The following is a 16291-nucleotide window of genomic DNA, read 5'->3' on the forward strand; positions in this document are numbered from 1 at the left end:
CCACCCTCCTTCCCCAACACATGTAGAATGCTTAGAAACCACCAGAAACCTGTGAAATGGATCAACAGATGTTGTTTTATCTCCTCTCAAGGTCTGTTGATTTACAGTATCTCAGAATCAGGAACTGTCATATCCCATGTGATATGTCAAAACAAGTTGATGCATGTATTATCATGGTGCATTGGGTTTGTATTTGTATTTATAATGGATCCCCTTTAGCTGCAGCAGCTACTCTTCATGGGGTCCAGTAAAATGAAGGCAGTTATACAATTGTAAAAACATTACTATACATTCACAACAGATTTCAGGGGCTAGGCTGTCAACAGCACGTACTGTGACACTATGATATGTATTCTGATTAAGTCAACAATACCTCTAGGCATATCTGACGTCATGTATTTGATATCTTATGTGAAGGTTAATGTCCATATTGACATCAGTTCATTGTGTTTGAGGACGGTTCACTGACGGGTTTTCAACGGATAAGATTAGATTAGACTAGTTTAACAGTTACAGAGCAGCTACAGTAGCCTATCAGAACAGCTGCAGTATCAGAGGCGCATAGCCTTAATTAACGGGCTACACATAATGGCTGACGACAGCCAGGTAAGGTTCATTTTAGCCTACGTTTAACGAGCGTTAGAGTTTTCCTAATTCCATCTTGTTCTAATGGCAGGTCTGCCTTAAGTGCAGAAACTATGGTTGATATTAGAAAATAAGTACGATTGGACGTTTAGGCAAGTAATTCCAATTGTGGAATTGTTGTGGGATGTTAGCATACCATACTGCGCTTGTAACATTAGTGCCATGGAGGATTGTGCAGGTCGGCAGGTTGCTACAGTAGCCTAGTAGCATGTATTTTATAGGGATCAGATCTGGCTGACTTTTTCACCTGAGCTGCTCATTGGCTGTCCATAATGAGCCCAACGAGCAGGATGTGTAGCTGGACTCTGCAATAATTTGCTCCCAGAGCAATTACAAATAACTATTCTTGTTTTAAAAGCGTCATTACAACTAGCAACATGACAGTCAGTCACCTCTAAGCAGGACTCAGTAGAAACGCTATGTGTTGGATTTGTCCATGTCTCGCTAAATTAACCTAGCTACCATAACAGCTGTGGAGAATTTATTCAGCAGTTTTAAGGGATCTCTCTGAAGGTTTTAGATGATACAGTGGAACTTCGTCCTCTGGATGAAGAACTATACATCTCGGCTTGGCTTCATTGCATTATTGCTTGGGAAATGTTGACATGCCCTTTTTGTTGACGGATGGATGAAAATAATGTAATTATAGTATCGTTATACATTGGCTAGCAAGAAAATCCGCATGAGATACCCATAGAACTGAGCCCTGCTCCATTTCAGCACCAGGTGCTGCCCAGACTCTAAACATTTCAGCACAATGGCACGTTCCCCTGACGCCTAGAATGGTGTCAGCTCTATGCAGCGGACAGCTCCATAATGCTGAAATAGTTAAAGCCCCCTAGAACGTCATTGATTGTAATTTATTCTAAGTGCAAGTGGTTATAATTTATTGCATGTCCTAGTTTTGCAGCTTTGCAACCTCAGAATTATAGCTAATGGATTGCAGCGAGTTACGTTTTTGTGCATGGTGATGAATGAGGATGCTTGATAAACCATAAATTAAACGCAAAAACGTGCACTTACAAATATTTTCCTTTGGCAGAACTTTGACAAGCTATGATCTGTTTTCTAATGACATTGACAATTCATATAGACATTAGACTTAGGCCTAATTGTGACATCATGTGTGTATGACATCTTTGAGGAATGCCCTTGCTTCAGCCAATCGGAATCGAGTATTCAACAATGCTTTGGCATAATTCAAGGACGTTCATATTCACTTCAGTTGTCTGCCGATGGTTCACTGACGTTTTTTCAAAGGAGATATTAGTATTACCTATAAATAGCCTACAACAATACGCTACACATCATGTCAGACAACAGCAAGGTATGGTTCATTTAGCCTATTTTGAGTTTAGAGGAGAAATTACTAACAGTATAGTAGGTCACTACCACAGCAATAGGTCTCACTGGTTTGATCCATGGACTGAAATCTGACCACTATTGCCATTTTGTTTAAAATAGGAGCGAATAAGTTGTTTTATGAAGTCACAAACTAAGACTGCTATTGACCTCTCATTTATCCACCAGAGCGTGAAATGGGAGGATTCCCCGGATGATCAAAATAAAGTTGTGGAGAATATGAAGGATGAAACAGAGACACATGAGAACAACAAGAACAGGACTGGAGGCAAGGTAAGAAATATGCTGTCCTTTACACATCCTCTGCCTACTTAGGCACAGATCTAGGATTAGTTTACTATCACTAAATCCTAACCTTAAAGCATTAGGAGGAGACGCTACACTGACCTTAGATCTGCTATGAGACCTATAATCTGTTGTCATGTAGGCTAAACGTAAGTCCAGTGGCAGTGCCAAGAAGACTTCCGTGGAGGAGGACAGCAGCATTGGTGCAGGTCCGAGATTACTTCATGTTGGGTGCAGGTTGTGTTCAAATTCATCAGCACTGATCTGAGAAGATAGTATCTATATAGGTGGAAGCAATATAGTGGAGGCCCGCAGAGAGATGTGCTTTTACCTGTCCAGTGCAATCAAATCACTAAAGGTGAAGGAAATTAGATATAAAGTTCAGATTCAACTTTAGATTTCTCTTTGCGGATTCCCAGAGTCTTCTCAGACACCCGGGTGTGGTTTCCGGGAAAGGGGATCTATCATTGAGCAGCTGGAGAAGGAGGCTCAGAGGACTCTAATGCCTTCTCTCAAGATTGGGACATGCTGTGCCCCAATCCTCCTCTCCTTCCTGAGGAGTCTAACTGATGAGCAAGTCCCATGTCTTTCTCCAACCTCACATACAACAACTCTGAATTTATAGTCATAGTGCACCTTCTAACCACAAATGCGATTTCAAACACTACACCTAACCCTAACATCACCGTAACCACACCCCTAACTCTTCCTGTAAATCAAGAACAAAATGGCTCATGTACTTGCTAATAGCTTAATTAAATACACTTTTATTTTCCCTAACATGGCTATCTAGTGACTCCACTAACTCAACACCAGTGTGCAGCTAAAATATGTTTCCTTTCTTTTCTTTTCTCTAGCCAATGGAGAGTGATTCAGCATGGCATGAAAAATAACGTAAGTCTCTCCACATAAGGTTCTGGTCAAAAGTAGTGCGCTATATAGGGAATGGTGTCATGGAATTGCTTGATTGACAAAAACATTACTCTGTTTGTTGGCCATAGCTCACATTCGAGCAGCTCTCCATGCTGTGTCTGAAGATTGTTAAGGTCGTGACCCAGACAGCCCTCCGCATTCTCCTACCAGCGCTAGCTCGTATCATGGGTGTGGACCTGAGGAGTGGGGCAGCCTCCCCAGAATCCCAGTGCTCTCTGACAGGGTCTGAGGATTCCTTAGGCAGTCTGGATGAGCGAGAGAAAAGGCTGCTGATCAGTGAGATGAACTACTGGACTAAGGAGAGGAGGAGGAATGGCAGTGCAGGGTGCCGCCAAAAATCCACTCGCAGAACCTCATCACCATGCTGGTCGCCTAAGAGGTATGTTCACAGCAATATTTCAACTTAATAATTGCAAGACCTGACCCATACTTATCATAAATTATTAACTTGGAATTCATACCTTGTAGTTTGAAGTTCTGGTCAGAAATGTTGCCCCTGAGGGGGTGGGTCCAGGTGAAAGTAATTCTTAACTGGGTTAGCCATAAAGTAATCTATGAATAAATAGGTCAGGTACATGCCTTTCAGAATTAATCATATTCTGATGTCGTACAAACATCAAAATCTGGCAAAAACTCGTGTCAGTTGGCTTTAGGCTTCTAGAACTACGGTGGTATGAGAAGTAAATCATCATTGCTCTCATTTTATTTTCAAGCTCACTAATGACCCAGATTAGATACCAGCTGGCTGGTCACATTTGCATGGCATAAGTGGTGATTGTGTGTTTATCTTCAAGTTCCCAGACCTCATTGCAGAGTTTGCCAGCAACTAGAGAGGCTCCCCTCATGGAGGAGCCTCTGAAAGCTCTCTTTGGGGTAACGGAAGAGAGCCTCCTGATATCCCTGGTTGAGGGTCACTCCAACCCCACCTCCTCCAGCTCTTCCGAGTTGAGCTATGCTATCGCGGGGGAGGTAGTACACCAGCTTAACTCTGGCCTCTCAGTGGCCATTCAGGCCAGCTCAGGGAGTTGCCCCCCTATGGACAGTCAGGACATAGCAGCAGGCAAGGAGGTCATTCGGGTAGCCTCGGTGCAGATCCTGGCCGAGCTACAGAGCCAAACGTCTGAGCCAGAGTGGGTAGGGTTTATCGAGCCCCTCATGGACCCTGTGACCGATGATGTGCTGAATGCCATTGTCGGCACAATGGACAAAATGGCACAGGACTACAACATCCTATTGGATCTGGCCAAGAAGATGACAATCTTGGGGTCTAAATTTCTGACCAATCTTCAATGTGACCTTGATGTTGAGTGTCCATCTGGGAAAGAAGGGACCACTCACTTTCTCAAAGAGACTGGATCCTCTAGCAGTGTGGTGTCCAGAAAGCTTCAGACCCTCTCTAGCCCCGACTTTCAGTCTAAAGCCCTCAAGGCGGTGAGCACCATCCTTACAAGGAAAGTCAGCAGCTCTTCTGGCGTGGCTCCTTCCTCTAGGCCTTCTAGTGCTGCTCCTAGCCTTACTGAAGCTCCCCTGAATACCAGCTGCACAGCCCTGACATCTGTAAGCTCCACTGCCACAGTGATTGTTAAGGCATTTGTGGGAGGCATGGAGACGATAGCATCATTTGAAGGCAAATGTGAAGCAGTTGATTGGCCAGTTCCTGTAAATGACCACAAAACAGGGTTTTCGCAGAAGATAACCTTCTCTCCAGCCCGCACACTCTATGGCCTTATACGAGCAAAGCTGAGGGACCTTTTAACTCTATCCGCTCGAGAAGAAGGTGTGGCTAAGGATGCTTCTCTTCAGGAGTCTTCAGACACCCTGGAAAAGGCAACTGTTTCAACTGTTGAGGTCCAGTTACCCAGCACCAAACTTAGTAGAGTTCCCAGTGAGAGCCAACCAATACCAGCTCTCTGTCTCTCCAATCTGGATAACAGCACTCAAGAAGTTCTTAGCAGTGTTTTTTCCATCTACAAGTCAGAGTTATCAAAAGTGGAGAGTAAATGCTTGGCCGTTGTCAGTTCATCTGATGAGTCCCTAGATGCTTGTTGGCTTGTTGATGGTGTCCTATCAAAGCTTGATGACTATACTATTTCCCAGTCACCCTCACCCAATGAAGACTTGAGTGTGAGTACTCAATGTTCTCAACTGAGCTCAGAAGAGAGTGTCAGAATCACACAGTCCTCTACTAGTCTGATTCAGAGCATTAAGAAGCTCTCTAGCAATGACTTTCAGACTCAGGCAGAAGAGGCAGTGAGTAAAGTGCTGATGAGATCCAGTCATTCCTTTATCACACAGATCAGCCATACTGGTCTTCAGAAAAGTCTGCAGGCTGGCTTATCATCTAGCTCGCCATCAGAGATTGCCTCCATGTCCTCTCAGAATACAGCCCCCGGATTAGTGGAAACCTTTGTCAAAGGAATGGCGACTATTTTCCAGAAAAATGAGTCCACTGACACTGTGCTCCTGGAAAGAAGTGGGAGAGTTTTGCAGTGCTCCCACGGGGGCTCCCAACTGGATGATACTGAATTGAGTGTTCAAATATCAGAAGAGAAGCTTTGGTCAACAGCTAAGACCATCTGCGTCAATATGAAGAACATACTTAAGGATTTCTTCACAGGGCTGAAGCCATCCGGATCCGAAAGGACAGAAAATGCTTCTTCCAAAGAGACCCTTGGGGAAATCCTGGTTGCTATCCAGAGTGAAATCTCAAACTTAGGGCGAATTAAGGATTCCAGGGAGCTCCTTCAGATCAACGATATGGTAGGAACTATGCTGAAGGAGGTTGAGAAAAGTGAGGATGACAGTGAACAAGTCTGCCAAGACATCCCTAGAACCTGTTCATCTTTGTCCACTTCTTTAAAGGGTCGTAGTTTCTTGTCTAGCTCTTCAAAGGGTCCTAGGTCAGAGTGTGAGTTAGAGATCAACCTCCCTGGCACTCCCATCCCTGACGGAGTGCCTTTTGATCTGACCTGCCCCATCGCCAGGAGCTCCTGCATCGACACCAGGGACTCTAAAATGCCAGAGATTTCTACAAGTGACCTAAGGACAAAGATGATGGCACACACAGATGAACCCCTGCATCGTAACAGTCCAATGACTGACAGCAGCCGACCACCGAGTGCTAAAGCCTCTTTTCGATCCTCCACTACTCCATCTTTCACCAGCAAGGGAACTTCTTTGGTACCAAAGGGAGATGGGATTGACATTGAAGAGAAGGAGGTGAGCATCCCCAGCAGCTCTGGCCATCTGAGGGAGCTCTTAATCAGCCCAGACATCAGCAGTGCCACTGCATTCCCACTGCAGTACTTGATGGACTCCAGCAAAGATGATGTCATCTGTTTGGTCACCGTACTGGTGATAAGGTTGCTATCGAAGATCAGACCCTCAGCCCTAGATGGACCCTTCCAACAGGCACCAGACATGACAGAAACATCTCAGCAACTCATCAGACAAGTCCTGTCTGAGTTCTGTGCTGCATCCAGATTCTCCAGGACACAGGAATATTCCCAGAACCTGCACATCCACAGGGTGTTCAGAGGTGTACATAAAAACTTGATGGAGGAGTTTGGCTCTTATAACACCCTGCAAGCAGCTATTTCCTCCCAGGACCCTGCATTTGACAGAGTCCTGGTAAAGTCCTTGACCCAGCAGCTGGTACGGGGACGCAAGGAGGCGTCAAGACCAGCTTCTGCTGCAACAAACCCAGCAGACCAGGCTGAGACAGAGAGGGGGGCTGAGCAGAAAGCAAGAAGGAGCTTCCTTTGCTTTTCAATGACCAAACTCAGGATCAACTTCAAGGTATAGCAGGGAGTTAGCATTTGTTTTTTGTTCCAGTTAGGTGCTGATGTTATTGATGTGGCTATGATAAGACAAATATATGAGATAAATATGTTTTTATTCATCACTAAATTGTTGCCTTGGATTCAGAAGTGTTCCATTTATTTATTTATTCATTCTCTGTACCATTCTCTTTACCTTTCTCCTGTTAGCGTTCCAAGAGAGGAAACAAAAAGGACTGCCATTCAGTCCAGGAACAGAATGAGATTCCTTCTACTGATGGACATTGCATAGGTAAGGATGTTTTAGAGCTCTGCTATAGCTTGTAGTTTTGTTTAGGTGTGTGTTAGAAACATAGAGTATGCCTACCAAACTCATTGCACTGTTATTTATCAAAGTTATTATACTGTATTTCTCTCTCTCTCTCTCTCTCTCTCTATCTCTCTCCCCATCCATTTCTCTTGTGTTTCTAGCTCCACACATTGAGGCTCATGGTGCTGAATCTCCAGTTGGAGAGGTTTCTCCCTCCATATCTCAGCCTATCAAAAAACAATCCTTGATTGTCAGGGTCTTTTCAGCAATGATGAAGCCATTCAGGCGCTTCACCAAGAAGAACCTGTAACCTGTTACGCTGCATGAAGAACTACTTTTGTAACAGCAAGACATTTGACAAGAGGAATTTCTGCATGTCTACCCTTTCAAAGTCTATTTGATCAAATAAATGCAAATTATTTTACAAGAGTTTCAAGTGTTTTGGATGATTGGTAGCACCGAAGCAGCTTTTCTCAGAGAAATGCACTAGTTCCCCCTTGGTTACACATTTATTGTGCAGTTTTTGAGTTGGCGGGACTTGGGGCGGCAGATAGCCTTGTGGTTAGAGCGTTGGGTCAGCAACCGAGAGGTTGCTAGATCAAATCCCTGAGCTGACAAGGTAACAATCTGTTGTTCTGCCCCTGAACAAGGCAGTTAACCCACTGTTCCTAGGCTGCCACTGTAAATAAGAATTTGTTCTTAACAACTTGTCTTGTAAAAAAAATAAAAATAACCAGAGCTTGTCTCTAATACAATAGTTTCTGCATAGACCGTCAGATAACCAGATGTTCTCTATTAATTTAGTTAGATGACAGTTCCTGATTCTGAGATACTGTAAATCAACAGACCTTGAGAGGAGATAAAACCACATCTGTTGATCCATTTCACAGGTTTCTGGTGGTTTCTAAGCATTCTACATGTGTTGGGGAAGGAGGGTGGGATCTCTCCAGAGCATCTAATTACGTCAATCATGTCTTGCCATGCATGTGATGTGAGATAATGTTATGCACCACACAAATATATATTGCCTAAGGCTGCAGTGCTATACTCCATGGAGACAGTGCTCATTGTTCATTTTACATGATGGATATATGCTACTCCATTTCATACAATCAATCATCAATCAATCAGTACAATTTATTTATAAAGTCCTTTTTACATCAGCAGTTGTCACAAAGTGCTTATTTAGACACCCAGCCTAAAACCCCAAATAGCATGCAATGCAGATTTAGAAGCATGGTGGCTAGGAAAAACTCCCTAGAAAAGCAGGAACCTACACAGCAAAAAGTCCAGTGTTGAATTAACTCCCACAGAGTTGATTTCAACACTTTTTGAGGGTTTATATAGGTCCACACTCTCCAGAGTTAAATTAACACTTTCAAAATAGTTAAACATTTAACACTCTGCCAGAGTTTCTTCTTTAACTCGCAAAACAGAGTTAAAGTAACACTAAGAGATTAGACAACTAACACTGCTCCGAGTTAATTTTTAAACTATTTGGGTACTGTTAATTTCACTCCCTAAAGTGTCAATTATCTACACTGAAAAAATGTTAAAATGAATTGTTAATTTATTCAATATTATTTAATTAAATATATACTTATAATAATAATAATAATAATAAATCACAATAAACAATCATTGTCAAAAACATTTATTTGTGCATTCTCCCTTGCAGTCAGTTGAATTAAAACATTGTGAATGAAGGTATAATGTACATACTTTCATCTGAAACATTGTATGAGCTTTGAATATCAAACGGTTTATGAAATTTAAGCTCAGACATTTTTAGTAGACATCTTTCCACACTTCGTAATACTCTGAATGCATGATGATGGTCATCAAAATTCTCTGTAAATAGCTTGTTTGTCAAAAAAAAAAAGTGATCTTCAACCAAAAGTACATCACTTATTTGACAAAAGACTGGCATGTCTTCTTCCATTGCACTGCAAATAACTAGTCCAGCTTTATATTCTCCACCATCAACTTTAACCCAACTAGTTGAGAAAACGTCTTTTGACAAGATCGTTTCAAGCATTTCATTGTTGACGACATTCTCATCTCTGAAGAGAAAAGATTTAATTGGCCCATACTCATTTTGTTTGAGGGTGAAGGTTTCCCAGTGATAAGCAATGGCCATCTGATGCTTTTCAGCAAGCGATTTGGTTATGTTTTTGAAATTTTTAAAACAATCTTTAAACAGCTTGTGTTTGGCCTCAAACCTCATACACCACGTATATAATAAGGGGCCAATTTTCCTTATAGAAGATGGGTAATGGAACATAAAATGATGCTTAGGTATCAAGTTTCTATGTGGTTACAAGTGCTTAAGTAGTTTGTGGTGGTCAACAATCAAATGCTTTAAATATATTGTCATACCTAGAGTGAGAGAAGGTGAAAAAACTATGTTCATTATTTGAAGTAACAACAGTAACAAATTCCAGTTTTTGTTTCCTGCAGGAATAATGTCAAACAGTGGGATGTTTTTCACAAGACACAATGTCTGAATAGAATTCAAACCAATGCCATTGCCAACACTCTCCAAAATAATCTTTGTAGGACGATTTTTTCATTCTAAAAATCCATAATCAAAACAATAAATCCTGGAAAGCAAGTCCTGTTCTGACATAGTGTTGCGTGAGATATCCAAAAAGCAATTTGATCTCATACTGAACCACACCCTCAAGAACATCATGCATGATATCAAATGAATAGTTATTACAAACATGGAAATACTTCAATGAATTAAACGGTTTGCCTTGCATGGGATGAGACGCTTATCCATTGTGATGTAGAAGGTCTCAATCTTGCTCTTCTGATGCCCAACAGCGAGGAGGTACGGCTGCCGATCCTGCTGGTTGCGGAGATGCTCCTCCAAACTGCAGCATGACTAGGGTTGAGATCAGAAAACTGAAAATTAGACACAAGAATAATGTGCAGCCAGAGAACTACATTATAGAAGTGATTATTCAAACAGCTTTTCATTGGCTAGTGCAAGATGGGAATGAAGACTTAATTACAATTCCATCCACTTTTTAACAACCCTCATTTACATATGTGGCTAAGAAGGTGACGTGACAAATTATTATAATCACGTTAATAATATAATTACCTTATGAAAGACAACAAGTCTCAACTGCATCATATGCACTAATTTTTGGAGACTTCAGTCCCCCTGGAGGTGGTGGAAGGAGATGTAACAGCAACAACAGGGAAGCCATTTCTTGGTCGTAGGCTGAGGACAAAGAGTAACAAGAATTAACTGAAAACTCTTCAAATGTAATACTTTTAAAGTTTAAATGAGAACAGGGAGGTATTATGAGAACGTTTTAAAAAGTCATCCATCTATTAGTCACATTTATCCCAAAAATCAGATCAACGTTCAGAGATACACAGAATAAACAAATGAAATATTATTGCAGTTATAATTTAATTGCAATTATAGCAAATGTATTAAAATTAAAAAAAAACAACTCACTTGTTGGCTCATCAAGATCGCTTCCTGGAGGACTTTCTGCTGACTGCACCAAGCGACGCAACTCTGGTGTTGAGGTGAGCCGCTTAGCCTCTTTTATGACATTTGGCTTGAAGAACAAATCCCATTTCTGAAGAAGCCTGGAGGATGTGTCGCCATCAAATAGGAGAGTGAAGTCTTGGTCCACCTTTAAGAAAGAAGATATTAAACTACTACTACTTCAGGAAATACTTTCAAATTTCAAGCCATTCTAAACATCTCATCCCAAACTTACCAATCCTTTTGTATCCAGGAATCTTGGGAAGCTGGAGAGGATATCGACACTTCTGCCTGGGTCATTAATGAGCTTCTGACGGTGCTGAAAGGTCTCTCATCTTCTGGAAAAATCAGGGAATTGTCTGTGGTATGGTTGAGCAAAGACATGGCCTCTTGGCAAGCATCACCATCAAGCTGCCTTTCAACATTAACAGTCCTTTGGAAATTTGGGCCCCCTGGAGAAAAGTTAATTGGGCTATTTGGTGGCAGTGCAGATCCTCAACGAATCTTCCTCTGGACTGTTTTCAGACGCCAAGAAATGTATCCTGTGCTGCTTGCAGCATCATAGAAGTGTTCCTGAAATGGAAAAAAAGAAAATAAATGCGTTGTCATACCAGGCTCATGAGAAATCTCACGGAATTCAAATATCAATGTCATCCACACAGTTTTGTGTCACAACATGACATGAAAGAGTTAACAATAATAATGCCTATTACATAGCCCTTCTTGGAGTATGGATCCTTGAGGGAAGGGAACAACATCACTATCCCACGCGCATAATCTTCTCTGATTGCTTTAGTGGGGCGGTGCCTGAGAGGAGATATTAAATTAGTACATTTATGCAATGGCCATGCAGTTATCTGGTACAAATAAAAACAATGTGAAACAAACATACCCATGATTGTCAATCATGTGAGCCACCAGGATGTTAACCATTTTTCTTCTTGCAGCATCTGTTAGGGTTTCTGTTGTTTGGTACTCCTGTAGTACTTCTTCACCCCCAGACTTGCCTCTTAGCACAGCTTCAATCAACTAATAAAAAACAAAAACATTACAATACAAAACATGGTGATAAATAGCTTTTCTAGAGACTCAGAGTGAAAAAATGTGAAAGCATTAAGAAACCTGTTCAGCAGACACAGCATCATGTGTATCCTCAATTCTTTGTCTCTTGCTAGGGACATCATCTAGGATTATAGTTGATGCACTTGAGCTGAAGCTTGAGTCAGACGTCTCAGAAGCAGAAGACAAGGAGAAATCAGAGAATTCTAAAGGAATAGAAAAAATTCAAATAATTATATTATGTAAGGTGTAAAGTTCTTTATTATACATTTACATTTAAGTCATTTAGCAGACGTTCTTATCCAGAGCGACTTACAAATTGGTGCATTCACCTTAAGATATCCTGCCTTGATATCTCACCCTGATCTGAGAATAGTGTCAGCACCACATTGCCTTGTCCAACGAGGTCGCTGAATATTTCTGCATCAACTTCTGTCCCTGTTGCATCCTTGTATATAACTTTTGCATCAGGTGGCAGGCAAAATCTCTCCATGACTGGAAAAGATAGTAAGGTCAAACTGAATGTGCCTTTGAAGTCAGCACTGTTTCTTGCCTCACAGCCAATAACTCTTCACGTTGAATAAACACTGTATAACCCTTAAATATACCTAGAGCATTTTCCCTCACATAACCCATTCCCTCTTAAGTCCAAATTGATGATTGTCTTTTTTTCTTGACTGTTTTGGTGTATATTAATACTTTACACTCTATGAAGCACACATTACAGAACTGAAAATGATTAGCAATTTAACCCCATTTACAGTATAAAAGAGTCTGATAAAGGCATGTAAAGAAAATCAGAATCGACAACATTAAGGAGCTTGCACAACGAGCTTTTAAAGCCATGCTAACCGTTTTCATGGAATTGCATAAAGTCAAACCGTCCTTCATCCTCATCCAGCTTCACATATTTCTGCTGTTGGCTGTACTTCACCTGGACCAGCATTTTGACTGAGACATGCAAGGAAGTTTGACAAAGTAAATAAACATTTAAAGGAAGAACGATAAAGATTAAAGCTAAGTCGACAGTGTTACACCATTTTTGGTGACCCATCAGATTCTGTGACCTGCACTGTTGGAAAAAGTACACATTTTCAGAAAATCGCGCTGTGAATGAGATATTAAAATGCTGCTTATGCATTGACTCATCAGTATTTAATGAAGCACTTAAATGTTTAATAAATGTTTAATATCAGTCACAGCCCGATTTTCTGCTAATATTGTACTTTAGCTTTAACTTAGTAATTTCAGTACAATTAACTGGTAATACTTATATACTTTTAATTAAGTAAATGATCTGAGTACTTTTTCCAACACTGCAGGTCATAGAATCTGATGGGTCACCAAATACAGTGTACGCTGGTCACACAGACAACACGTGAAACACCGTCTGCATGTTGGGACGTGTTGTTTGCGGCCCCTTTGATGTTCAAAGTGAAGGGGGGAAAAAGTCGTTAGCTCCAGCCTCAAACAAGATTTTATACAGTAAAAAAACATAACGCTTTGTTTTTCCTTTCAATAAATCATCATTGATAAAGTTGGAGACGGTTTAAGTAACAAATTGTTAGCTAGCTTACCATACACTTCTAGCTAGCTAATCACCAGGACAAATTTGCTGCTCAGACCTGGCAACAAACACGGTTTTGTTAGGCATATATTCTCTGTAGATGTTTCATTGTTCATACTGAAATTCTCCGCATCAATTTATAATTGTTTCAGTAAGTTTGAGTTAATTGCACTTACCGTGTAGTACTGCATGGGAGGGAGAAAATGGCGCCGACTTGTCTCCAACCGACGAAGTGAAATGCATGGGCGGAGCTTAATTACATCTCTGCGGAGTTGGGTTAACACTGACCGGATCAACTCTGTCAAATAACTCCAACACTGAACACCATTTAAATCAGAATGTGTTAAAATTACACTCTGGGAGTGAAATCAACTCGGTAATGTTTAACCCTGAAATTTCAACACTCCAATTTTTGCTGTGTAGGAAGAAACCTAGAGAGGAACCAGGCTCTGAGGGGTGGCTAGTCCTCTTCTGGCTGTGCCGGTGGAGATTACAAGGGTACATGGCCATTAACCCCTGGTCGGGGACGGACATCCAGCGAAAAATCCTATCGCCATTTGCATAACAAAATGTCATATATATATTTTTTCAAATATAGGACTATATTATATCGTTTTAGAGACACACCTCTCCTGAATCGACCCAAAAAGGCTTTACAGCAAAAGCACAACATTAGATTATGTTAGAGGAGTACATCGTAAAAGTATTCACATAGCCATTTTCCGACCAACCACATGCATCACAAATAACCAAAAAACAGCTAAATGCAGCACTAACATTTGACAATCTTCATCAGATGACACACCTAGGACATCATGTTACACAATAAATGCATTCTTTTGTTCGATAAAGTTCATATTAATATATAAAAACAGCATTTTAAATCGGCGCATGACGTTGACTAACTATTTTTCCTCAAATGCATCAGGTGAAACAGCGCAACAATTTACTAAATTACTATTCGAAAACATTTTTAAAATGTAATATTGTCATTCTAAGATTTATAGATGAATATCTCTTGAAAGCACCTGTAATGCCAGATTTAAAAATAACTTTACTGGGTAATCATACTTTGCGATGAAAGGGGATGCGATACTCTGAAAAATAGGCTAACGTTACAGGTCAGCGTCATCTTGGAACAATCGCATATCAAATCTAGTCTTGTATATTTTTGAAAATATTTCCTTACCTTTGATTATCTTCATCAGAATGCACTTCCAGGCATCCCAGGTCCACAAGAAATGTATTTTCGTTCGAAAAAGTTATTCCTTTATGTCCCAATAGCTTGTTCTGGTTAGGGCGTCCTGAAGGCTGCAACAAAAGTACCGTTGTGCGCGCAAAACCTCTCTTACCAAAAGTGATTTTTTTTTACATTTAGGTTCGTTCAAACATGTCAAACATTGTATAACATAAATCTTTCGGGCCTTTTACAACCACAGATCCTATAACATTCAAGGGGGACGATTTCATTGTCTTTCAAAACGTTTCGAAAGGTGGGGGTAGCCAGGGGCGCTGGCGTCATAATGCGTTCCATAGCCTCTCTTTCAGGCATTTTTCACAGTAGGAGACCCAAACCACTTTGTAAAGACTGGGGACATCTAGTGGAAGCAATAGGAAGTGCTCAATGAACCATAGCTCACAGTGTGAGTTATAGGCACAGCGCTGAAGTTGAGTCCGCAATTCAGAATTCCACATCCTGTTACGATCGGTCTCGGGGTTTTGACTGCCATATGAGTTCTGTTATACTCACAGACACCATTCAAACAGCTTGAGGAACTTTAGGGTGTTTTCTATCCACATATATTAATTACATGCATATCCTAGCCTCTGAGTTTGAGTAGGAGGCCGTTGAAAATGGTGTAGCGCCCCCTATCCTAGGCGACCGTCAAGAGGTTAAGGCCAGATTGTTCTTCAAGTACTGTAGTTCAAACGTTCTTCATAGATGACCAGCAGGGTCAAATAATAATGTGGTTATGCAGGGTAAAACAGGTCAGCACCTCAGGAGTAAATGTCAGTTGGCTTTTCAAAGCTGAACATTCAGAGGTAGAGAGGTAGAGAGGTAGAGAGGTAGAGAGGTAGAGAGGTAGAGAGAGAGAGGATCGAAACTGAAGGTCCATGACAAAGTATCACGTCCGGAGAACACACATGCCTCTTCATGTGATACATGATGTTTGGCTGTGATGTGCGAAGTGTTATCTAATGGGTTTGGTGATTGTTCTGTGTGAAGCCGTATTCTGCATTGCATCATGGAATGTGATGTGAAATCCCTGGGCCTATGGCTGTTGAAGCTACTCCACTGCACTGCTGCTGTGAGCAGGAGTGGGAGAGAAGCCATGCTTTTATTAGACTCTTCTTCTGTCACTCATTCTCCTGCCTCTCCAACTCAAAGGCTGCCAAATATTTTGAAGAGTGGTTAAAGAGGTGGCTGTGTGCACACACACTTAGACTCCAACTCTATTTACAGTGAAAAGGATTTGATCCCCTGCTGATTTTGTACGTTTGCCCACTGACAAAGAAATGATGTCTATAATTTTAATGGTAGGTTTTTTTGAACAGTGAGAGACAGAATAACAACAACAAAAATCTGGGAAAATGCATGTCAAAAATGTTATAAATTGATTTGCATTTTAATGAGGGAAATAGGTATTTGACCCCTCTGCAAAACATGACTTAGTACTTGGTGGCAAAACCCTTGTTGGCAATCACAGAGGTCAGACCTTTCTTGTAGTTGGCCACCAGGTTTGCACACATCTCAGGAGGGATTTTGTCCCACTCCTCTTTGCAGATCTTCTCCAAGTCATTTTGGTTTCGAGGCTGACGTTTGGCAACTCGAACCT

General features: G+C 41.2%; 2 protein-coding genes across 10 annotated transcripts; one reads left to right on the top strand and one right to left on the bottom strand.

The window, feature by feature from the left end:
- The first annotated feature begins 262 nt into the window (after positions 1-262).
- Positions 263-6944, top strand: LOC115173138 (uncharacterized). The gene is made up of 8 exons (XM_029731073.1): positions 263-606; positions 2176-2280; positions 2435-2501; positions 2712-2865; positions 3150-3186; positions 3294-3604; positions 4020-6765; positions 6849-6944. Exons 1-8 carry the CDS (start codon positions 589-591, stop codon positions 6942-6944), a joined length of 3534 nt encoding a protein of 1177 aa, XP_029586933.1. The 5' UTR covers positions 263-588.
- A 3178-nt stretch (positions 6945-10122) lies between these two features.
- On the bottom strand, positions 10123-13811 carry LOC115173364 (uncharacterized). Of its 9 annotated transcripts, XR_003871598.1 has the most exons (9): positions 13631-13807; positions 13465-13512; positions 11951-12093; positions 11721-11857; positions 11542-11635; positions 11064-11401; positions 10793-10976; positions 10427-10549; positions 10123-10204 (listed from the first exon to the last, which is right to left on the bottom strand). XR_003871598.1 is itself a non-coding variant. In XM_029731372.1 (8 exons), exons 3-8 carry the CDS (start codon positions 12831-12833, stop codon positions 11324-11326), a joined length of 675 nt encoding a protein of 224 aa, XP_029587232.1. In that variant the 5' UTR covers positions 12834-12838; positions 13465-13512; positions 13631-13810; the 3' UTR covers positions 11165-11323. The 9 variants fall into 9 exon arrangements, 5 of the variants coding, with proteins under 5 accessions (XP_029587232.1, XP_029587230.1, XP_029587233.1 ...); XR_003871596.1 differs by having other exon boundaries at positions 13465-13806; XM_029731372.1 differs by lacking the exons at positions 10123-10204; positions 10427-10549; positions 10793-10976 and adding exons at positions 12248-12376; positions 12740-12838 and having other exon boundaries at positions 11165-11401; positions 13631-13810.
- Between the last annotated feature and the right edge of the window lie 2480 nt (positions 13812-16291).

Source organism: Salmo trutta, chromosome 34, assembly GCF_901001165.1.
Source record: "Salmo trutta chromosome 34, fSalTru1.1, whole genome shotgun sequence".
Lineage (NCBI taxonomy): Eukaryota > Metazoa > Chordata > Actinopteri > Salmoniformes > Salmonidae > Salmo > Salmo trutta.

Coding starts and splice junctions, on each gene's coding strand:
- LOC115173138 (XM_029731073.1), top strand. Junction 3,605..4,019: donor CCATGCTGGTCGCCTAAGAG/GTATGTTCACAG, acceptor TTTATCTTCAAG/TTCCCAGACCTCATTGCAGA. Junction 6,766..6,848: donor TCCACAGGGTGTTCAGAGGT/GTACATAAAAAC, acceptor TGCATTTGACAG/AGTCCTGGTAAAGTCCTTGA.
- LOC115173364 (XM_029731369.1), bottom strand. CDS start 13,028: ATGCATAAGCAGCATTTTAATATCTCATTCACAGCGCGATTTTCTGAA. Junction 12,377..12,739: donor TATGCAATTCCATGAAAACG/GTTAGCATGGCT, acceptor TTCCAGTCATGG/AGAGATTTTGCCTGCCACCT. Junction 12,094..12,247: donor GACACTATTCTCAGATCAGG/GTGAGATATCAA, acceptor CTATTCCTTTAG/AATTCTCTGATTTCTCCTTG.